At 42.0% G+C, this 23,781-nt stretch overlaps 3 protein-coding genes across 13 annotated transcripts in view; 1 reads left to right on the forward strand and 2 right to left on the reverse strand.

Moving 5' to 3' along the window:
* Nucleotides 1-314: 314 nt before the first annotated feature.
* On the reverse strand, nt 315-4,265 carry LOC135502289 (small ribosomal subunit protein eS19-like). Its single transcript, XM_064794996.1, has 5 exons — nt 4,232-4,265; nt 3,040-3,110; nt 2,401-2,570; nt 2,032-2,146; nt 315-465 (listed from the first exon to the last, which is right to left on the reverse strand). The coding sequence occupies exons 2-5, from the start codon at nt 3,108-3,110 to the stop codon at nt 366-368; spliced, it is 456 nt and encodes a 151-aa protein (XP_064651066.1). The 5' UTR covers nt 4,232-4,265; the 3' UTR covers nt 315-365.
* An 887-nt stretch (nt 4,266-5,152) lies between these two features.
* On the reverse strand, nt 5,153-17,779 carry LOC135502189 (retinoic acid receptor RXR-alpha-B-like). Its single transcript, XM_064794815.1, has 7 exons — nt 17,651-17,779; nt 16,291-17,027; nt 14,284-14,454; nt 13,561-13,659; nt 12,857-12,941; nt 11,109-11,296; nt 5,153-10,521 (listed from the first exon to the last, which is right to left on the reverse strand). Exons 2-7 carry the CDS (start codon nt 16,973-16,975, stop codon nt 10,286-10,288), a joined length of 1,464 nt encoding a protein of 487 aa, XP_064650885.1. The 5' UTR covers nt 16,976-17,027; nt 17,651-17,779; the 3' UTR covers nt 5,153-10,285.
* Nucleotides 17,780-18,729: 950 nt separating this feature from the next.
* Nucleotides 18,730-23,781, forward strand: part of LOC135502027 (SID1 transmembrane family member 1-like) — a 47,999-nt gene continuing 42,947 nt past the window's right edge. For all 11 annotated transcript variants that reach the window (XM_064794470.1, XM_064794464.1, XM_064794468.1 and 8 more), the window contains exon 1: nt 18,730-19,115. In XM_064794470.1, the coding sequence (XP_064650540.1) occupies nt 18,873-19,115 (243 nt within the window). In that variant the 5' untranslated portion in view covers nt 18,730-18,872. The remainder of the gene's footprint in view (nt 19,116-23,781) is intronic.

Genomic DNA, 23,781 nt, shown 5'->3' on the forward strand with positions numbered 1-23,781 from the left:
CGAGACCCGCACTGAAAGCCATCGTCAGTGGTGGAACAACGCTCATTCCTTGGGCGGTTCCAGGCACGCTGACCAGACACAAATGAACTGTGCGTGTTGTCTTGAAGAAGGGTACCCGATCATAACGCAAGGTTGGGTGGCAATATCAATTCAGGCCGTCATTCAATTACTTTGTGTCGAGCAATTTGCTCGAGTGTGCGTCTGACGGATTACCTGCCCTACTGGGTCGGTGGCGAAAGGTTGGAGACTTCAGGATTGACATTCACTGCCGGTAAGTCAGCACTATACATGTATAACTAACACCAACAACAGAATTGTAATTTCTTTCTTTTTTTATTTTACAACTTCCTTCTGTACATAAATATCTAAGCCTGCACGACCACCTGCTGCTTTCGTGACTTAGCCTTGATCTGTGTTGCAATTCGGTCAAGATCCCTCCGGCCCTGGCTGGTCAATCGTCGTCCACTGAAATGAAATGGGAGGTGACGGTAATGAGCAATGCAACTAGAAAACTGATTGTTGAACACACTCTCAAAGTGATCTCGAAGAAGGTAATACAATAGTCGTACTTCCACCTGTGTCTTGCGCTTGCACCTATGAATTGCTGTGTCTAAATAGACCCGTGTGTCAAATCCCCATGTCTATTAGCCCCATCGAGCTCGATGGGGCTAATCGGGGGCTAATTTAGACCTGTGTTCAACACGGGTTTTTTGATAGGTGGAATCTGAATAGACACGGCAATTGCAAGTTCTAAGATCCGGCGACAGATGGCACGGTGTAGTTGCCTTGGTATTGTGCCCCCTCCAACGGGAAAGAAACACAGGAGAGCTCCCTACCTACAGCGCACCTATCGCCGGGGCTATTAACCATTATCTAACACAACTGATAGGTGTAAGTGCGCTCGGGTTTTTTGACACACGGCGAAGACATGGGTCTTGAAAAAACACGGGGGTTTTATGATAGGTGGAACTACGACTATTGACAGAATCAAGACGTTTTTGTTGGAAACCGGACTTTTCCTGGGGCAATGCGGTCTTTGGTGCAATTTTTACACATTTCCTGGCCTTGGCAGCACTGTGTCTGTGTTATCCAAAGTAACAAAGAGGCAGGCAGAGAAATGACACATGTGCCAGTTCCTTGCCCCCACATGTGTGTCTGGAAAATGGTTTATCCTTGTCTGGAATAACCCATTGAAAAATGTGACGGAGGGGGGGGGTACAAGATTAACACTGACCACTACAAAAGGTTTACTCAACAAGGAATGACCGTTTGTGGAATTCTCCCCAAACTGTGCATGTTGATTTCTGACCATCTCAGTAGGGATGGCAATACAATATGTAGTATGTATCAGAAAGAGATTTCCACATATTCAGATTGAGAGTTGGATCTCTGTATCATCATCTACATATCACGAAACGAAAGTCACAATGGCATAGTGACACATCTAACCCACTAGGAGGAGTAATGAGTCAACTCTCTTTTCTGGCCTCATATACACCATTCCAGAAATGGGGCGCTGAGTGTCCGAAAAAGTGATGTTATAAGGGGAAACTAGGCCTTATGGTGGAGGGACAAAGGAGATAGTCATGGTTGACAAACACACTTGAATGCCTTTAATGACGGACAAGGGGGGAAAAGTTAGTTCCAATGCAAGCCACCAATTTCGGGAAGCATGTGTAGAGGAAGATTTTTTTAACCAGAAAAGAACAATCATGCCAAAACGATGACGATTATACATCCTGTCTGATGTCATTTGTCAGAGTTTGTTGATTTGTTGCTATGCTGCATGTGTTAAAATCACCATTTTTTTATTCATGAACAATTTTTTTCGTTGCTGGCAAGCTGTTGGTGTTGTCATTTCAAAAATTTGCACAGGACACGAAAAGGAATGCGACTCACTGCGCCATTCACAGGGATTAAATCAAAAGAAATTTATCGCTTGACAGTGCACGTACATGTACAGTTCATGTACATAACGATCACCCCCGATCTTAAGAGGCAAAAGCTGCAAAGGAATGGCTCGATACTCACCCATTAGCATCCTTCTCCACAAGTTTCAGATTCTCAAGCGACTTGAGAACATTTCTTGCTATTGACGGGGAGGAGCGGCAAAAATGGCTCGGGGCAGTTCCATTATTTCGTCGACCTGTAAATCATCAAAATTATAAATGAAAGTATGAAGTTCAAAATTTGTTGATATTTCGGGTTGCCGAGTGAAAACTACTTGGTGAATGCCTTCAAAGTATGATTTTAAATCTAATTTTGGGACCGGAGTTGCCTGAAAGGACGGTGACATTTACTTTTGAAGCCGACTAGAAGTTTGGTGTCTGTTATTTTCAGAGGCCAGGCACTCAATTTTTCATACACTACAGACTTGATTTTCACATCTTACTGACTTACCACCATATATCTTTGTGAAAGCACCCACACCAACTGGCGCTCTGATGTACAGATGTCGGGCGGTGGAAGCTGCCCTTGTGTAGTACCAGTCCTCGTCGTAAGGGGCCAATTCAGCGTATATTGACGACTTAACGATGTCGACCCAGTCAGGGATTTTCATCTTGCCAGACCTAAAATTAGGAATCTAGGATCAGAATTGCGTTTAGATTTTGAGATATGCCTGCGGCAAACAAAATCATCATTTGACACTGTGTTTTGAATAATCAATGGTGGCTGTCCTGCTATCAAAACCAATTTGGAATTGAGCAAACCACCATGTCTGGTAAAATTTGGTTGTGACTTTTCCAAAATTGTGACCCATCACAGCAAAACCAGGCGCTTGTCGCACAGAAGAAGAGCCTAAATGACACCAGGAGATAATGGAAGAAATTGATGTCCTCAGATTTTACAAAAGGCAGACAACAGAGAAATGAACAGAGAGTCCGTCTCAACCTGCCAAGCTTAGAGCGACATGTGCCTGGTTTTGCTGTGACGGGTCACAATTGTGTTTGAATGGTGCCACCTTGGTCTGGGAGAAACGCCCCCCTAGTATGATATCATTTCTCCCTGATATTACAAACAAAATGCCATGGAACTTACTTCTTCAGAAAGGCAGCAAGTGCCTTGGTGAATTCATGTTGGTTCACGTCTTTGACACTGATACCCGGCATCTGAAGAAATAAACAATGCAAAGTTAGATTCAGAACAATGATTTACAACAGAATTATTGATTACTGAAATTCTGTTGCAAGTTTGGCAACAAGGTGTATCAGAAAGAGATTTCCACATATTCAGATTGAGAGTTGGATCTCTGTATCATCATCTACAATACATAGGCTTAGTTAATTGTTTGCAAATTCGCAACTCGCTATTGATTTTTATCGGTAGAGCCGACATCTAACAAAAATAAGTCTGATGAATTCTAAGACTGTGACCTTGACCAACTTGGCCAATGGCAAAACATCATAATCATTTGGAGACATGCACCAAGGGCCAAGGCACAGAGATGCAAAAACATGCTTTGTGGCTGCCTAAGCTAGCCACGAGGATGGGCCAGAGCCATATGCCCAAATTATGAAATAGGCCAAGAGGCCCTTACACCAGGCGGAGGAAGCCACTGCTGGCCACAACAAACAAAAGACCGCATGGTCGCACAGCACATTCTTTTGTTGGTTGATGATGTTGTGCCTACATTTCGGTTTGTTTTTGCCTGGACCAGCACTCGCAGCAGGGGCTTCCTATTGTAAAAGGTTCTATTGTCCTCAGCTTTCCTCATTTTTCTACCATCTACCATGTCATTTGCCTTCCCTTTGGCACACAAATTTCACACCACATCATACCTGGCCTGTGGTCATGCATGCAGCACTGCAGAATCATGCAGGCAATAGGCCCAATGAGCCAAACGAATCATCATTAGGCATTAATAGGCAAATATGAAACCATCATTGACCATGGCCTGCGAAATTCTGCAGTCAGAGGAGCCCTACACTCATGAATTCCAACCAAGCGAATTCCACATGGCGTGTAGGAAAATGTGCAGTCAATACACGTAAATGTACACGGATGCACATGAAAACATGGGGGCTGCCATCTTGAAAATGACCTAACGAAATGGGTACCTCATCATTCAAACACTGTTTTCATGATATTTGGAGCATCTTATTCACAATTTTCTTCACCAGGATTTTATTCATATATTCACTCTTTCATCCTATTTATCAATTTTTAATCTATTTTCATATTTAATGTCAAAATCATGGTCACAAAAAGCAGCTCGCCGAGCTCTTCATACCTTGGCAGTTCGGGTTGGAAAGAGGGCTTACGGGGTCACCCATTCGGAATTCAGCGAGTCCCAATTGTTGAATCATTTTGAAATAGGTGGCAGCATCGTGCTGTCGCAAAATAACTAGAGGCTCATTGATATTGATCTCAGCTGCTAAATGTGTTTTGGCTGTGGAGTGTGTCCCTTGGTAAAGCACTATCTGAAGTGTCATTCTGTAGCATTGGTAGATTCAAGTTCGTGTGATGAGCCCCATGCCAGCCCATTAGACTCAACCTCTAACTCAGCAGCACAGAGGACAAATGAGACGATTGATTATCAGGTCACAAGGGACAGTGAATTTGAGGTACACAGTACAACATCCCACAATGCAATTCAGTGGGCGCATTTGAATTGCACCCACTGCACATAGGCAGTAGGCGTTTCCAAATCCTGGGAAGAAGCTAGAAAACTTCGGGAAACTTACAAAAATCTATCCCCTAATAAATACAAAATTCAAGTTTGTCCTTGCATTGCATTGTCTCAGTTGCAGTGGGGACAGTCACAACCATTTAATCAAAGTGTGTCCTTAATTACATTGTCTCAGTTGCAGTGGGGACAATCACAACCATTTGATTCAAGTTGGTCTTCACATTGCTGCAGTTGCAATGGAGTGAGTACCTGGTTGCAGTGGAGACAGTCACAACTATTCAACTCAAGTTGGTTCTGAGGAGGCGCGAAGCCTGGTGGTTAACACTGCCTGCTACCATGCAGAAGGGTCAGGGGGCAATTCTTGGAGAACCCAGACTTGTATCTTGGATGAACCAGCGTGGTTTCTGAGGTTCTGAAATTCCTGTCTCTTCAATTCGAGGGTCTGTTTATGAGACTAAAAGCTGTGGTCCCTTGTACCCGAGTGTCTTTTCCAGGGCAAGAAATACATAAAACAAATTTATTTATAAGATATACATTTTTATTAGGTTGAAGACAACAACAACAAATTCGACCCTATTACTGTGAACTCATCTCCAAGGGACTGTCGATTTCCTAGCCATGCTGCTCACAATGCTCACAGCGCATATCACAATAATAACAGACACATTTTTTCAACATCTTATCATTTTCGATGAGGATGGCTATGAAACGAACCCCTCAGAGATAGGATACAGTATTCAGTATCACAAATGCCTTATTTTATGCGAAACCAGTATTGCTATTCTTACTTGACCATGAACTATTTCTTGCAGGCTATTCTTACATGAGAATCTGTTGCACAAGTACTGTTTCTTTAAAGGGCAACTATGGGCAGGAGCAGGGTTTGAATTGGCCATCTTCTGGTGACTTATATGCACAGTCTACTTGACCCTGTGCCCTGACAGTCAGGGCACTGAGTCAAGTTTGATTCAGAACTAAATACATTCCTGTTACAGCGTGAATAGTTTCGACATACTATGAGATGGAAGAGACCCCTATGGGCATCTTATTGTAACATTCTCTAGCATACCAAGCTGCAGCCTATAGGGTTCCTTTAAGTACGTGCGCACATTTTTCTGATTTTCCGGACCTCCCCAGAGGCATACATACCTAAATTATCCCTTACGAAATGCACATTAGCCAGATGCATCTGGTATACCACTGAGCTTCCAGCGGTATTGCCTTTGTATCCTAAGTCCATACTGATGTGCATTGTGTGGACGCTGAGCAATGTCAATACATTGAGGGTCAGTGCTTGTATACCAAGTACAGGTATGATTATTGAGCATTTTGTTGCGATTGGGCTGGTTCGACACTGAGCAAAGAATATAATTTTCCCGATGCGCGCGTGTGGAACCAAAATTCACGTTAACACAGCCAATGGGAATCTCTTCACGGTCACATAAAAATAGCAACAGTGTATTTTATTCAACATAAATACATGCAGCTGATACTCGAATATAAACAATCTCTCAGCGCTCTACAGGACATCCATCCTTGGACCAGTGGTTTTCAATATACATGTACAGTGGAACCTCCCTTAGCAGATACCTCTCAGTTCAGGACAACCTCTCTATTAAGGACACTAGTTTTAGTCCCAAATTGTTTCCATTCAATTTGACCTCTCTAATCAGGACACCTCTCTAAGGACAGCACTTGTCAGTCCAGAGGGCGTCCTTAATTTGTCAGTCCCGAGGGTGTCCTTAATAGAGAGGTTCTACTGTACTCCGCCTGTCGATATGAAAAAAACTGAATCTTAGGATGATGGACAACAAGCATGTAAGCATCTAGAGTAAGCCTGACACCTTTGGTGGCACGTCTTGTCTAAAAAGCATATTAAAACAAAGAAATGAAATGTCAGTTATTAATCTTAGAGTGTTGTGTAACCTGTATCAAAGCGCTTAACTATACATGTACTCCCACGGCTTATCTAGAAACCTTTCTTCAGAAACCAAGGCCCAAGGAGTGCACATGCAGCGCTATACCCTGCCATTTCAAACCAGTTGAAAGCATTTGGAAATTTTCAAATTCAAATACAAATTTCAAATTTTTAACGAACGGCATATGCCTTTAACAAGGATTTTGACTTAATAATATCATAAGGACATACACATACACATACACCTTGAACTTGATTTCATTACTCGATTTAATCACTTGACTTAACCATGATTACCGCAGAGACCACCGGCCCCGCAGCAGCCGTCGTAGTTACGCCAATAGCCCACTGAGCATTCTGCTATATTTAGAAGACACAGACGGCAGAAATGTGGGCAAAAGTTCCGAGAATTTAATCAGGCAGTCGCCATTATTGTCTTGAAGAGATGCCTAGTTACTTTTCATTCGTAATTCAACAATCTTGACAACTTCACCGGTCAAAGGAATTTAACACCTTTTATCTTGCAAGCCTTATACATCATGCGGTTTTATCTACACTAGGCGTCATTCCTAAGGTCTGCTCCTTTCAAGTTAGAGACTTTAGGATCAGCGTACAACCCTAATAAATCAGCATGTTTTTATAAAAATTCCACATTCATTCTGAATAGATGAATTACAATCTTTTCATAACTTCATAACATCTTTGAAATAAATACCTACACGAGGCCCCAAAAATCCATTTTTTGCAAATCCTTTTTGTTTTTTTTGCAAATTCTATGAAAAAATGCTCAAAACCCAAAAGACACCTCAAAATGTGCAAAACACCAAATTCCTTTTTTTTCATGGACGAATTTCGTGTTTTGTAAAGAAAAACTCCGTGCCAATTTTTCTATTTGCGGATTTTCAGGAGCCAAATACCTACACACTATCAATCAATAAAATTGAATTTCCCCGAGTGTGTTTGGCGTATTTAGAGAGGTTGCCACCAAAAGCTGATGAATAAATATTTTAGAAGGGTATGACGTGCTCTGTACATGTACATCATCTGCACATGGCATGCTCTGTGCATGTACATCATCTGCACATGGCATGCTCTGTGCATGTACATCATCTGCACATGACATGCACTGTGCATGTACATCATCTGCACATGACATGCTCTGTACATGTACATCATCTGCACATGACATGCTCTGTGCATGTACATCATCTGCACATGACATGCACTGTACATGTACATCATCTGCACATGACATGCACTGTACATGTACATCATCTGCACATGACATGCACTGTACATGTACATCATCTGCACATGACATGCACTGTACATGTACATCATCTGCACATGACATGCACTGTACATGTACATCATCTGCACATGACATGTACATCATCTGCACATGACATGCTATGCACGTCACCCACAGTGAAAAAATTAACATGACATGACTTTTTCAGCACTGTAACACAACGAAACACAAATATATTAACTGGTTTGAACAAGTCAATTGATAAGTAAACCAGGATACTTTTTTTTAAACATCGGACAATCTATCACGACTTCATATCAAAACAGGACGGCGGACTCACCTCGACTCGAGACGTTTGAACACAAACTATCGTTTGACCTCTGACCTCAGGCAATCACTGACCAACCGCACACACACACGCAAAGCGAGACTATTTTATCAAGTTGGTGCTTGGATGAACCTCATCTCCAAAAGCACCGAGGCGAAATTTTTTGTGATTTTATTGGTACCAGTAATTCAAGAAAAAAATAATGGAATTTTTTTTTTGACGGTCTCAAATTTTCCACAAGTTCAAATAAGCTAGATAAGACAGCAGACTATATATTAAAAGCATAATGCATTTTCAATTTATAAATGAAGTCTCTGGGATACAGGGTGCTTCAAAAAGCATTGTGCAACCAAAGCCTACCAGTACCCCTAATAATAAACTTTAATGGACTATTCTAAAACAACTGGGTTTAGAATGAACCATTCTACAGTGTAAATGCACGACACACCAATGAAGCCTTGTTTTGAATTCAGCGGTTTGGGCTAGGCAACCATTACCGCTTGGGTTGCTGCAAAATGTGGAAGCAGTCAAAAAGCATTTAAAACCACATTATTCGTTGTTTAATTTGAGATGTTTTAGAATAGAAATTGATACCTCACTGTCGGTATTGATTGTCTCACCAAAACCGGGTGGAGCTAAAATATTGGTCAATAGCGGCAAACTACTGATATTCATGATTGCGGCAAATTCATGAAGGACGATATTTGAATACTAACAGAACGGACAAAACATGATTGTGACTTAGCGGCCAAATTCTGAAGGAAAATGTTTTTATGATTTTACACCCATGAACAAGATGGATAACCATGATTGAGTCTATATGAAATTGGTATAATTATAAGAAGTGTCCTCATCACCCTGGAAAGTTGGCATCACATGTACCGAGGGCAGCACCACATTTACCGAGGGCATGCCTCAGTTCGAGGTTGGATTTCGTGGAAATGACATCACAGTTCTCCAAACACTTTTGCTACGGAATTTTTATTGGATCATTATAAGATGGAAGTATTTTCGAGCCATCTGAATGTGACTTTGACGTGAAATTTTAGCATTTTCTGCAAATTAGCTCGGAAATAGGATGATATTTCGAGGAAATACTACCTCGAATCGAGGCAAACCCGAGGGGAATGTGGTGCCAAATCTCCACCTTGCTAACATCTATCCTCACCTGGATACAATGATACATATTCAATATTTTTATATAAGTATTTACAATATAACACCTTAAATAGCAACTATTTGTAACTCTTATCGCGACTTCAACATCAAAGTCCACAGACGACTTTTGCCGGCAAATTCAGCCCATCCTTGTTATCATGTATCGCATACATTGAAAAAATCCTTGTGATAAAAAATATAAAGCACAATCTTAAAAATGGATTAATCCACCATCTTGGATAGGGATTCCTATGGCCACCGTTAAGTGTTTATTATATTATACACTCTAGTTCATTATGTCATCACAGGGTGGCGGTCTGTACAACTCAATCTGGCCTCAGCGCCACCTGTTGTCGTTCACTGCCAACTAAAGTCTCCCTCAACTCAATGTGTCATTCGTGAGTCTAGCTAAATTGCTCAAGAAGCGGCCAGTTCAGACGAACATTTTCTTTAAAATGTTGAAATCATTCCAATAAAACCTCCCACCAACACAATATGAATTCCATTTTCTTCTAATTTGACACTTTTTTGACAAGCAATTACTCATCATATTTGGCATACCACAAAGTAAAGTGGGTGGGGCGGGGGGAGGAAATTGGCCCCAAGGCTGAAATTGCCACAATTCCCAAAATGTTATTTGAGCTAACTGTGATGAGTTTAGCCAATGGGCAAATGGAATTGTTTTCCCTCGCAGGCAAAGATGGTCACCTCCCCGGCAAAACAGAGAAAATCTCAGCATCCACTTCGAGTTACAAACTGTCTCGTGGTTGGTCAATTCGAACCGACCCTTACATTTGCCCAGCAGCCTACTGAGCATTCGTTCCAACCACCTCGTCCCAGGTACGAAAATTTGCACCTCCTTTCATAGGTATTGACACATAGACCAACCACACCTACCAGCACCACAAACCGATGCAATTGTGACATCACCATCGACCTCCCAAGTCAAAATCGCCCATTTGAAAACTGCCGAATATACACTACACCAATAGGTGGCGTTCAAAGCATCATCTCCTTAACGAGGTTCGTCATTTTCACCGTACCGGACACAGTCATGCTGAGGAATTTCTCGGCGGCTTTGGCGCTGACCGTTCGGAGAGCCGGTAACCGTAGCAACAACTTCCCATAACGTCTCGGCTCTGTCGGGTATGTGTTGATTGTGTATCGGCGGAGACAGTTGAGGATTTTTGTTTGTAAAGCCGTGACGCTTCCTTTGTCTTTTACACCAGGTGCATCTGTAATCAAACGAAAACAAATTTAGTTAAATTCATAGTTTTAAAAGCGTTTAAAGGTTAAATGCCAAAGATAGGCCTAATCTTAATCAAAGTACATCATGATAACCTTTTGTTACCTTTAGATGTCAAATGTAGTAAATTTATTTGCATAAACATCGCATGGAATAAAGAAATTCAAATAAACCGCCCAGTCTCAGCGTGAATTTGCTTCGGCAAAATCACTATTTTTTAAATTCCTTTCGGTTTATTATGTTTTTTAAGATAGCATATTATGAAAATTCACCACAAATACAGGATAAATAGCTCAGCATTTGACCTTTAAGTGCATTCAGGCCAAATTTTATTTCAGCCATTTTTAGACACTGCACAGGGAAAAGTTTCCATCATAGAATGATTGATGGCCCATGATTGTGATAATCACAAATCATGTTTTACACCCGAATCCCATCATAGACTCTATGATGACCAATAAACCCAATTGGTGCCTAATTGTAGTGGCATGCGAACCTGCTCATTCCGCCTTGGAGGAGGAATACTCTCTACACTGGAAGTTTGAAGCGTCTGCTGAAGAAGATGAAGGAACCTACCTGGATAAGTTAAAACCAGTGCGTTGATCACACAAAATTCAGTCCTATCCACGATGACATCCTTCAGCCTGTTGACGAAATCCAAGGTGGCGTTGATGAGGTCGAAGCCCCAGCCAATCTTCACGCAATCTTCGGACGACATCGAAATGAACTCGCAGAAGCGGACCTGGTCGGGTGTATCCAGAGACCTGTTCAAAAGAAAAACAACACTCTATATTGAGGGGTTTCCGGGTTATTCTGTATTAGCAACAGATATTTCAGGGTTCAATATATTAGTTGAAATCTTTGCACCTTAAAATTGAAGTTCACACTACTGGTTTTGCAGCCAATTTCAACGTTTTCACCACCATCAAAAATGTAGAGTAGAACCTCTCTATTATGGACACCTTCGGGACCACACTGACAAATGCTGTCCTTAGTAGGAGGTGTCCTGATTAGAGAGGTCAAGTTGAATGGAAACAACCAATTTGGGACCAAAACTAGCATCCTTAATAGAGAGGTTGTCCTTAATAGAGAGGTGTCTGCTAAGTGAGATTACACTATATTTTCATGACCCCTTTCTAGAGGAAATTTTAATGTGTAAACGGCCTCTTAGGTATCTGACTGGGGGGTGGAGGCTCGGGTCCTACACGTAGACCCCCCCCTGGCTTTCCTTGGCATAAACAAACTGCTTGCAGTACATGTTGGATAACCCTGGTAACGACTTCCCCACAATACAACAACAAAAATAGCTATCCAATCGATTTTCGTTTCCGGTGTTGGCAAATTCAAACGTTGAATTTTTTTCTCTGTTCCTGCATATCACAGGCAGACAGTCGCAAACAACGTCTGCTACCGATTATTTTTTAGTAAAGAATTCTGTAAAATCTTCATACAATAAAACGGTAAAGATTCCCACTAATTGCAATTCGAGATACACCGCTTAGCAACATACATAAGCACCCAATGCAGACAGAAGAGTTACTATTACGTAATTCAAAATGTCACACAAGAATAAGATAACACCTCCATAATACAGCCGGACTTGAAACCTTTCCATGCAGCTGGTGAACATAATTGGCTGAACTTTAACACGACCATCCTGCTTTTGACAAATCGTGTGTGCCAATTGAGCTATTTTACAGTGTCAACGGCAGATCGGCCACTGCAGTCAATACCTTGTACAGGTCTTTCCAACTTCTCCTCAGAGCGGGGCCTACGCTGATGGTCTCTGATGAAGAGATAAAGCCTCGAAGAATGTGTGGGGACCTCCGGCTAACTCACTTTTTGGGATTCGATTGTATGCATTATAAGGAAGAATTTGAGGCTGTAATAGGCCTTTTCATGTTCGGTGGTTAAAATGTGATTTGGGAGTCAAAAACCAAAAGAAAAATGGTGAAGAAAAACAAATTTTGAATTTTTTTTTTGAAACAGACTGCTTGTCGGCCCCAGGGGCAGCCTGTCGGTTTTCTGGTGCCCCCTGCAGCAGCCTCAAGAACCTGCTTACAGTAGCTGGAAAGCCCTGCTTTTGCATGTCATTGGGTTTTTGCTGGCTTGACAAAGATCTAAGTCCACGAAACTGAAAACTTGACTTTTAAAATGGTATCAACAACAAAATAAGCTTCTGCGCAAAACAAACAAAAAATGCTGGTAAGTCTGACGGATTTAAATCCAAGGACAGGAAAGAGACCCAGGCAGCACTGTCAACAACTCCTACTGACCCCGTTGCCATAACGACCGGTAAGTTTCTTGTTACCATGGTAACTTACCTATATGCCAAACGCAATACATTAAGCTCCATGAAGGAGCTCTTTAGCAAGGCCATCTGATCTTCAAGTGCCAGCTGTGGAAAACCTGGAACAGAATATTTCACTTATGTTATACAGTGGAACCTCCCATAATAGCGGGCACCTCTCTTATACAGACACCCTCATTAATTAACAAGGACACTTGTTCTGGTCCCAAATTGATTGTCTCTATTCATTTTGACCTCTCTAATCAGGACACCTCTCTATTAAGGACACCTCTCTATTAAGGACACCTCTCTATTAAGGACACCTCTCTATCAAGGGCACTAGTTTTGGTCCCAAAATGGTTGTTTCCCTTCAATTTGACCTCCCTAATCAGGACACCTCTCTATAAAGGACAGCATTTGTCAGTCCCAAGGGTGTCCTTAATAGAGAGGTTCTACTGTTCATGTTGACTTTAGGCCGGATAGAAAATTCCTGGTTTCTGATGAGCACTTTTTACTCGCCAATCCTGAGACAGTAAATCCTACAAGACAAGTTCATTTTGAATATGAAGTAATACCACGTGACACTCCAACTCTACCCTCTCAGCTTAAGTACTGAACAATATCTGTCAAAATAAGCCTTATTCACAAGAGAAAAAACTTGTTTTGCATCAGCGTCAGCAGAGGTCCGTCGACGACAACAATCTACGAGACGAACACCTTGCAAGCGGGGGTCCTTACCTGGCACCTTCTTCGCCCACATGATAATTAGCCGTAGTTCTTCATAGCCATACTGCATAAGGTCGTTGATGGTCATGTTATCAAGATCGGAGGCGCCACCTATACAATAAGAAATAGTGAGTCATCAAGAAATGTCATAATCCGGGGATGATTCACTAAAGAACTTTATCAGGAAGATAAACATGAAATTGTCACTGTATTGTGCAAGATTTGTTATTCTATTCCGTCACAACATTCAGCAAAAATGCCGAGAAATGCTTCTACCATAACTCATTCATACACCCTGTACGTTAAATAGCCCTGATATCAAAGGAGCTGTGATCATGTGACAAAATCCTTGTCTGCGGTGGTCATCGCTGGTGTCCGCAACAGGAGTATGTGGTCGCAGCAACCTTTGACAAATATCAAACCAAACGTTGAACAATTTTACCCGCAGATGAGAGATCTTTTTGTCACAAATGGTGGCAATGATGATAATCACCGGTCGCAGAAACAAGCAAGAGGCCCAAGGGCCCGGCGCTCAGCTGAAATACAGGGTCAATGTACACAACATGGAATGTACCAGGTACATAGGTCTCCCACCATATTACCTTCCTGCCTTTATCATGCATACATCCTAAGTTTAAAAAGTCTCTTGGACAAATAATGACAAAACATGCCACTTGAGCTTGAGCATGACCTTTCGTCAGCTGAGCTAAAATCGATCGTTCGTGCCCAACTTACCTTCAACCTCGGGTATCAGGTCAGGTTTTAACTCTGTCAACTCTTTGAGCAGCTTTTCATCGATGCTGTCTTGCACTGGGTCCAAGATGAAGCACGGTACCAGTGTGCCATCGTCCAATCGAATTCTCTTATGCTTATGTTTGCCACCAGGGGTTCGATCTTCGCGCACAGCTGTGAAAACAGAATATGCTAGACAGTTAGACGTTGGGTCCAAAATGAATGTTAGACATTGGGCCCAAAGAATATGTTAGACAGTTAGACATTGGGCCCAAAGAATATGTTAGACAGTTAGACGTTGGGTCCAAAATGGATGTTAGACAGTTAGACATTGGGTGCAAAGAATATGTTAGACAGTTAGACATTGGGTCCAAAATGAATGTTAGACATTGGGTCTGAAGAATGTTAGACAGTCAGACATTGGGTCCAAAATGGATGTTAGACAGTTAGACATTGGGTCCAAAGAATATGTTAGATGGTTAGACATTTGGTCCAAAATGGATGTTAGACAGTTAGACATTGGACCCAAAGAATATGTTAGACAGTTAGACATTGGGTCCAAAATTGATGTTAGACAGTTAGACATTGGGCCCAAAGAATATGTTAGACAGTTAGACATTGGGTCTGAAGAATGTTAGACAGTTAGACATTGGGTCCAAAATGGATGTTAGACAGTTAGACATTGGACCCAAAGAATATGTTAGACAGTTAGACATTGGGTCCAAAATGGATGTTAGACAGTTAGACATTGGACCCAAAGAATATGTTAGACAGTTAGACATTGGGTCCAAAATTGATGTTAGACAGTTAGACATTGGGCCCAAAGAATATGTTAGATGGTTAGACATTGGGTCTGAAGAATGTTAGACAGTTAGACATTGGGTCCAAAGAATATGAGGAGTGGTACATTGATGCAATAGAACAGACATGTTAACCCAATAGAGCCTAACTCAGATGACCTCTCAACATATTTATGCACGGTATCAGACTACAAATCCAAACTTTAACTTTCATATCTAAATTTTTTAAATGTACATTGAGTACGTACAGTATGCAAATTACAACAGAACTCAGTCAAACTTGTGTCAACATCTGACATCATTGCACTCGTAAAAACCCCGAAGTGAGTTCAAGTACAGGCATGTTGTCTGAAGTTGGTTATCGATTGCCCTTCATCTTGATCTGTGCAGCAAAAACAAACCCCAGAGATGGTCTGGTTCTGCATTGGGACATGGTATGTAAAAAAATATTGACACAACCAAATGAAACAAGCCAAATTAAACGAGCCAAATATTGAAATAAGCATTTTAAACTTGATATGAAATCAACTTTACTTGTGATATTCATTGCAGGATTTGGTCAATATGTTTATGGCACAAAATGTAACATTATTCACCATCTAACTTTAAGTCCCATTCAATTTGGTTCCTTTTGAGTTTTGCATGGTGCACCATGGAACGTTTCATCTCTAAACTCGTTTATTTTGGCTTGTTTAAAACTTGAAATGAGCCAAAGTAAGTGAGCCTAAGTAAATAAAAGTGCATTTTCATTTCATCACGCAAATATCAACGCGATAGTTTCTCTGTTGGAGCACCCGGACAGATTTTGCTGCCAACCTGGACAGAATTGCAGCGACCTTTTTGAAGAAGTTTGTTTGGGTGCTGACCAGTCACACATTTTACCCAGAACAAAGGGTCACCGTGTCTCTAGGCATTGTCCGAAGTCGGCTTAGGCCTTCCGACATGTTCTGAGTGTGCGCATTTGATTTGTTTTGGCTGATTCATCTTCTTTGAAAAGGCCTATTGAATTCAAAGTTCAATCAAAAATGCTTGACAGCACCTGGCCAAAGAAATTTGCTGTGGGGAACACTGCTCTGGCGGCCCTTTTTCAAGCTTTTGCACGTACACTGCCACGAGTGCGACTACCAGTGCCATCTTTTGTCTTAGGACAACAGTTTCTTGGACCGGGATCGCTAAAAAGCCGATTTCGCGCGAATAAAATATACCTTACCTTCTCGTTTCATGCCGACTTCTAAGCACTTCATGAATCGGCAATACTGGCAGTTATTCCTCGTCATTTTATTAATGACGCACTCCTTCTTCTCCTTACAGACGTAGGTCAGATTCTTCTGGACCGTACGCTTGAAAAAACCTTTGCACCCCTCACAAGAATACACGGAGTAGTGATACCCAGAACCCTTGTCCCCGCAGACTAAACAATAATACGAATAATTGGAACTTTCTGACGATACGTAAAACTGTCCGTTTTCCTTTTCTGCGCCGTTTGGATTCTCGTTGCCGTCCGATTGGTTTCCCTCTTCAAATTCGTCATCGTCGTCGTCCGTCGATTTGTTTTGGAGTTCGATCACCATGTCACTCGATGTGTCGGGTTTATCGTGATTATCCCTCGTCGATAGATGGTGTTGGGGAATCGTTGAATCGACAGTGGGTTGCTCGCCGTACAGGAGTCCCGATTCCTTTTCTGAATCAATGGACCCAGCGTCTAAGTACATCCCGGACATGTCCAGTTTACTTTTGTACAGGGTGTCTGTCGTGGAGTCGACGCTGCTTTGCGTTTCGGAATACATACTATGGATGGCGCTGTCGGCACGGGATGCGAGAGACGACGACGTTACGGAGTGAACGTCCGCTTCGAGGCTACGCGACGCTGATGGAGGGGTGTGAATTGATGACATGTTGAAAGGCACACAGCCAAACAATTGCACTTGTTGGATCTGGATGTTGAGGCTGAAATTGACAAAGAAGGAAATTGAACTAGAGCTAAGAGCCACCAGATTTATGACATATTTGTCTTCAATTCTCCATAGGCTACTAGATATCGAAACTTTGAAATTTAACAAAGAGGTTCTCGTAGAACCTCCCTTAGCAGATACCTCTCTATTTAAGGACACTAGTTTCGGTCAAAAATTGGTTCCATTCAATTTGACCTCTCTAATCAGGACACCTCACTTGTCAGTCCCCGGGGTGTCCTAAATAGAGAGGTTCTAGTCTAGTCACGAAGACGTAAACAACTCAAAATGGCCAGCTAAAGAATGTCCCATAAAAAAGCTAAAAATTCCAGTTTGTGGCATATGATTATGAACTGCCTCAGCTCCAGAGTTTTAGCCTACTGTCTAGCTTATTCGATTGTAAAGTTCTAAATACTGGAAGGTCACAGCTCTCGATGCAGTGCACATGCAAAGTATGCACTGTAACACATGTAACATGTATGCTGTAATGTAAACATCATCATGACCCAGAAACCGGTTGGTCCAGACAGACACACCAAACAAAGATATTATGAGGAATAACCCCACAGATCGGCGGTTTAAACGTGCTCTGAAATACGAGTTGATCGTTCAATTACTTACTTTATAGGAATATTGGCCTAACGTCGCATAATTATGCGTGCCACCACAAACATTGCGAGGAAAACCGAACAATTTGTCTCCAAATGCGAACGAAAGCAGGCCACCAGCTATCGCGGGGAGCAGTCGTTATTTCCCATCCCGCTCTGCACTGGTGGTCGTCTTTGCGCAACAGAATCTGATAATAGGGGGCGACACCATACGGTGTCACAGACCTGCAGGGGCTAAATTACCAGTAAAATGTGTCCCAAGGAGTGCGCGCCACCTGGTGTCATGTTCCTCTGGATTAGGGTTATGACTTTTGAACACTCACTTTCCAGGTTTTCCCGATAGAGGCGCCACTGTCGAAGCGTGAAAAACAACGTTTTCGGTTACAAGCGCGGCGCGCGAGTAAGGTGACACTACACAGTGCGGACGGGGTCCGTTTTGTCCCCCCCTCCAGAAAAATGTAGTTCTTAAGACGCAGGCCGTTTCCATGTTCATTAATGTGTCCAGCCCGTTCCAAATACTATTTACTTTGACGCCCGGGTCTTAGTTTTCATGTGCAGAGGGATCTTTGGCGTTTTTATGAGCCTAGAATCTGTGCCATTTGAAGCGGGTCTCAATCCCCAGTTTGGCCTCAATATATTGATGCCAAAAATGGGGATTCGTCGGTGATGATGGAGATAGCGGTAGCCGGTACATATTGAACACGGTTCACTGGCAGTTAAATGTGCTCATGACGTGACGAGAGCAAATCTCACGGGTGGGGCAGAAATACGCCATATTACTGACATAATCGGCGCCAACAACTCTTTCTTTTGACCCTGCCCGAGTCAAAACAATTGATTGAGTGACTCTGACCCTGCTGACCTCGATTTTTAAAAACTTTTAAAAAAGGCCATTCAAACGTTAAATCAATGAGAAAAATCTGTACGGCTATCGAAAAAAGAAGTCCAAAACGTAAACAACAACACGTGAGTATGATCTTAAAATAGATACTGACATGATAATGAACGGAATTCCACGCCGTGACGTCATTTTCACCGACGAACGGCCATGTTTGATTTCCCCTACAAAATTGGTGGACATCGTAACTTTAGCGAAATTGCGTTTTGGTTGTAGACGATTTTTCCGATTTTTGATTGATGTCGTGGCAAAACTAATAAATTTCCTCGGACAAACACAAATATGTTGTGATGGATGTCCACCAAAAGTAACATTATTGTAGTAAGATACTTTTAAGATGAGTAAATTGGGAGATATTCTGTTGTTGTTGATGCTAGCAGTGGATTTGGGAGGCTGCGCTGATCGCTCACGAGTGTTGAGTGATCCTAGAAAATATGGCGAACGCGGAGCAAGTTCAACAAATCCAGTTTCGTTACCACAGATTGCAGTCAATGCTAAGTTTGATCAGGTATATAATGGCACTGTTTTGGCCGGAACAGAGTACATTTATACCTTCCCATATGATGAAATTGCGAATAAGGTGAGTGTCCTTCCAAAATCAAATAAAAAAATGTCATCTTCAATCTTGTCATCATCATCATCACCATCATCAAAACCTTAACTTCTTTTGGCTTTAGATTTCATCATCACTCATTCTGAACCTTCAGAGTTAATCGGTCCGTTACCTGCCCTCATTGGTGTAATGGACTCTGGGTCGGCGGAGCCGGAGTGGATCCAAGGCTTGATGGTCAAGATGATCATCAGACACTGAGCTCAATCTTTAAGAAGGATTATAGATGTTTTCAACGTAACCTTGCCTCTTTCGCCTGCCTTTATTGCCATGTGATGTTGCTCGCCGCGATATTTATCACATTTTCAGACTTCTACTTCTATATCTATCTAGCTGAAACACCCGGAGTTGGTTGTAACATTTGTATACCCTAAAGTCTATAGATCGATGCACTTGATTGGGGACAAGGTTTACGAAGACGTCACATCACGTTACAGTAATGTAAAACCGCCACAGCTGAAATGCATCGTGACATTATGACAGTCAACACTATGTAAAGGTTGTTCCCAATCAAGTGCATGAATCTATAATAGTATGTAGGCCTACTAACAATAACATGTATACCATGTCTGCCGTGTTTTCTCCAGAAGAGGGGTGGGGGGACATGTCCAACTCAAAAACCCAAAAGACAGAACTTTTTGTGGTTTTGACCTGGAAATTTACCTTGCCTACGTATTTCACCCCCTGGCACTGGCAGTGGCATTTAATATCTATAGGCCAGGAAGAGACCTTCAGTCGGCTGATGACAATAGACTAGTACTTCCAAGGGCCCGGAGCAAATATGGGGAGCGCTGCTTCTCATTCTCCACAGCTGTTTTGTGGAATGGGCTCCCTTTTGAGGTCCGGCAGGCAAAGAGCCTTGCATCATTTCAAACGATGCTCAAGACCCATCTTTTTCGATTATAATTTTGTTATAAATATTGTAAAAGCGCATTTGTACGGATTTAATCTGAAAAGGGCGCTTAAATTTAAATATGGTATATACATACATACATAAAATATGGATTGGAGGAATGGGAAAGAAACAAATAACCCACTTACTTTGAAAGTCTTGTTGCACTTGAACCTTGAGATATCAGATTACGGCAACACAGGTAAAAATATATTGATTCAAGTGTTAACTAGGACATTATTGGCTCTATAAACACTGTAAGACGATTGTAATGTAAGTAGGAGGAAACTGGAGACCCCGGAGGAAACCTACCCTCTCAGTCACAGAGAGTGACACTTTCTCACACATGAGTCATTTAAGTGTACCGGGATGGACCAGGAATCAAACCCAGGACCTCAGACTCAGAGATGACAGTTTTGTCATTGATATGTCCACTAAGCCACTCAGCCAGCCCATAGTTTGTGACGAGAGTCATCAGTCAGCATTAACGTTTCTGTTACAAGTACAGCGGAACCTCCCTTAGCGGACACCTCTCTATTAAGGACAACCACTCTATAAAGGACACTGGTTTTGGTCCCAAATTGGTTGTTTCCATTCAATTTGACCTCTCTAATCAGGACACCTCTCTAGTAAGGACAGCTCTTGTCAGTCCCATGGGTGTCCTTAATAGAGAGGTTCTATTGTAGTTGTTTCTTGTATAGGTTTTTGTGTCATAACTTCCTCCTCTCAATAATGCCTACGTTGATAACTACATGAGACCAGCTGTGGTTCTGTGGCCTACTGAGTCATTCATTACACATACATGTAAAGCTAGAAACTCTTCATTAACGGGGCTGACAGGTGCTGTCCTGATTAGAGAGGTCAAATTGAATGGAAACAACCAATTTGGGACCAAAACTAGTGTCTTTAATAGAGGTTGTCTTTAATAGAGAGGTGTCCACTAAGGGAGGTTTCACTGTATTAGCGAAAGCTTCGCTCATTGCCAGTGCTAAAATTCAAACTGTGTACGTGATGTCCTGATGCACTAGTGTATGGTTCTACTATTGATGTTTTCATGCTATACGTCACCATAGCATATCCTAGCATGATATCTCAAGTCCCGACAAGAGCTAGCATCAGCTTGTACAGAACGAAGGCAAACAGGTTGCCACATATCGATAAATTTTCACTATTGGGTTGGTTTATGAACCGCAATGACTGGGCTGCATAGCAAATTTCACTGAGCTTGATGAGGGTATGGACTGCCCTGTGATGGCGAATTTAAAATCCCCATAGCAGTTTTAAAATACAATTGCATGCCTTTATTGTTATGGGTATGTTAGACAATTAAATAGAATATTTAGAATGCTTTTAGTCTAGAGGGTAAAGGATGCAACTGAAATGTTGGAGATGAGAGGCTGAATTTGGGTTCATCAGTTGTATGACTCTGATTTCAAACGTGAAAGTTGAAATTGACAATGTAATTTTTCTGAGAAATCACTTCCACTGGTGCAAGCCTCATGTTTAAGGTCTGTTTTCTGTTAGAAAATACTCAAACTTTTCTATGGCTGTCAGGGATTCTGCCAGCATAGAACTTGTGGTGGACAAAGAAAGGAAATAGCTGAGAGGAGAGCGTTTGCCTGTTTTTCCAAAATCAAAGCATTCAGATCAGAGGATTCTTTTTGAAGTTATGAAAATCATGAGAGGTGAAAATATTCGGCAGGGCCATTTTTAGCAGGGGCCGAGGTAGCTACTGCCCTCCCTGATGTAAAAAAATAAGAGTTTTTCGTAAAAAATATAGTGTTTTTCAGACAGATTTGGTGTCTCTTCATTACTTCAATCCCAGCTGACTTTGCCAGACCAGTAACTCTGCAATATTTATGAGCCTCCTTGCCCGTTGGCCACACTGGGATAATTGCCTCTCAATCTGACCAGTAAATTCTGTTGTACTGCCTTCTTTATAGCTGTGACACTGTGACACTGGTACCAAATGGTACACTCTGACTCTGAGAAATAAAGGTTTTTTTCCTCTTTTTAGTTTTACCCCAACAGAAATATTGACCCGGAGAGATTTTTCAAAATATCAATTTCATAACCATTTGGGGTCATTCATTTTACCAAAAAACCTTTTACCTGTTATGGTTTTTGAGAAGCTGAAAACCTTTGATAAACTGTTCATTTTGTGATCAATCGATCCTAGGCTTATGATTTACCTTAGATGAAGTTTTTATCAACGTCACCGGTTGACCCCCTCAGGTCTTCTGAGTAACCCATGAGCAGCATAAATACATTGAAATCATAAGGTCTATCACGAAATGAACTGTATACACCTTTCCGGAAATGGGGCGCTGAGTGTCCGAAATAGTGATGTCATAAGGGGAAACTAGGCCTTATGGTGGAGGGACAAAGGAGATAGTCATGGTTGACCAACACACTTGAATGCCTTTAATGACGGACAAGGGGGAAAAAGTTAGTTCCAATGCAAGCCACCAATTTTGGGAAGCATGTATAGCAAGTGGCTCCGATGAAGTTGTCTAGTCATCTCAAAAACCTTTCTTCCTAAGAGTGTTAGTGACTGCTGCTTACATTGTACACTTGGTGGAACCCCATAACAGAGCCCTTAAGGTTCCCCTGACGTAGCGGTTGCCTAAGCCGACTTGGTGGCACGCTATAAGATAACGGTGAGATTCAGCGATCACCTTGATTTTTTTACGCTGTCCAGTCCAAGGGTAGCGCTCCTCTGAAATTATTTTCATAGCTGCTAGCTCGCCACTGCAATGCTAATGGCAATAAAGTCGTAATAGCATTTGGCATGCTAACTGATTACATGTAGAATAGATAATGGTCCTCCATCAGTCGATAAATGAAATGGATAGCTCCCTGGTAGTACCGACGGGACGATAAAATATTGTGAGACTATCAGAATAATTGCTATGGCAGAATCGAGCGTTTGGGATTATCCGTACACAAGTAAAGTGTTGTACTGCTTAAACCCGCCTGGAAGTCATACTTCATGGACAAGCAAGTTTTATTGCAGTGAGGTAATATTTTTGGTTGCATCTGAAAAAATCGCTAGGCAGTTGGCAGCTGCTGCTGTTGCAATAAAGATCAACTATGCTTTGATTTTATCAGCTTCATATCTGGCACAAATATTTTAATAAGAGGAGAGGTCCTGATATGGCTATATACAATACGCTAACCATGCTAGTCTTATCCTGGGTGTACCCACAATCCAATACCGGTATTTGGCATAGCCCGTTACGAGAACCCGTGCACCGGGGTGGAAAATAAATACTCCTATATCCATCATTGCAGTGATGGTGGCTATGGCAACATGGGAATTTGACGTATGATATTTTGAACAGGTTGTCTCGGAGAGCGGTTTTGTCCACATATCAGAGCATTTTGTCAGCTTCTAATTTCTGATGGCTGGGGATGTTTTTGTAGGGATTCGTGAAGATGTTTTGAGCCTTAGGGTTCAAGCCAGACTTGGATAACAGGAGTTGTTGGGTGCAAACATGTCAGGGTTGCTTAGTCTTGGGGGGGGGGGGGGGGTATAAGGCGATCTGGGGGGGCCAAAATGACACTTTTTGAAAATTTCCGGCCAAAAATTCGTCTTGGTGCCCCGCCCCCCCTCCCCCCGGCTAGCTACGTCCATGCAGTCTAAATTGGTGAAAATTCTATGGATCCTTGCAGTTGCACTCTGCTGCCTCCTCATCAAGTTGATTTCAGACGATCCCCTGCTTCAAAGGGTACTGGATTCCC

Source organism: Lineus longissimus, chromosome 18 (genome assembly GCF_910592395.1).
Source record: "Lineus longissimus chromosome 18, tnLinLong1.2, whole genome shotgun sequence".
NCBI classification, from domain to species: domain Eukaryota; kingdom Metazoa; phylum Nemertea; class Pilidiophora; order Heteronemertea; family Lineidae; genus Lineus; species Lineus longissimus.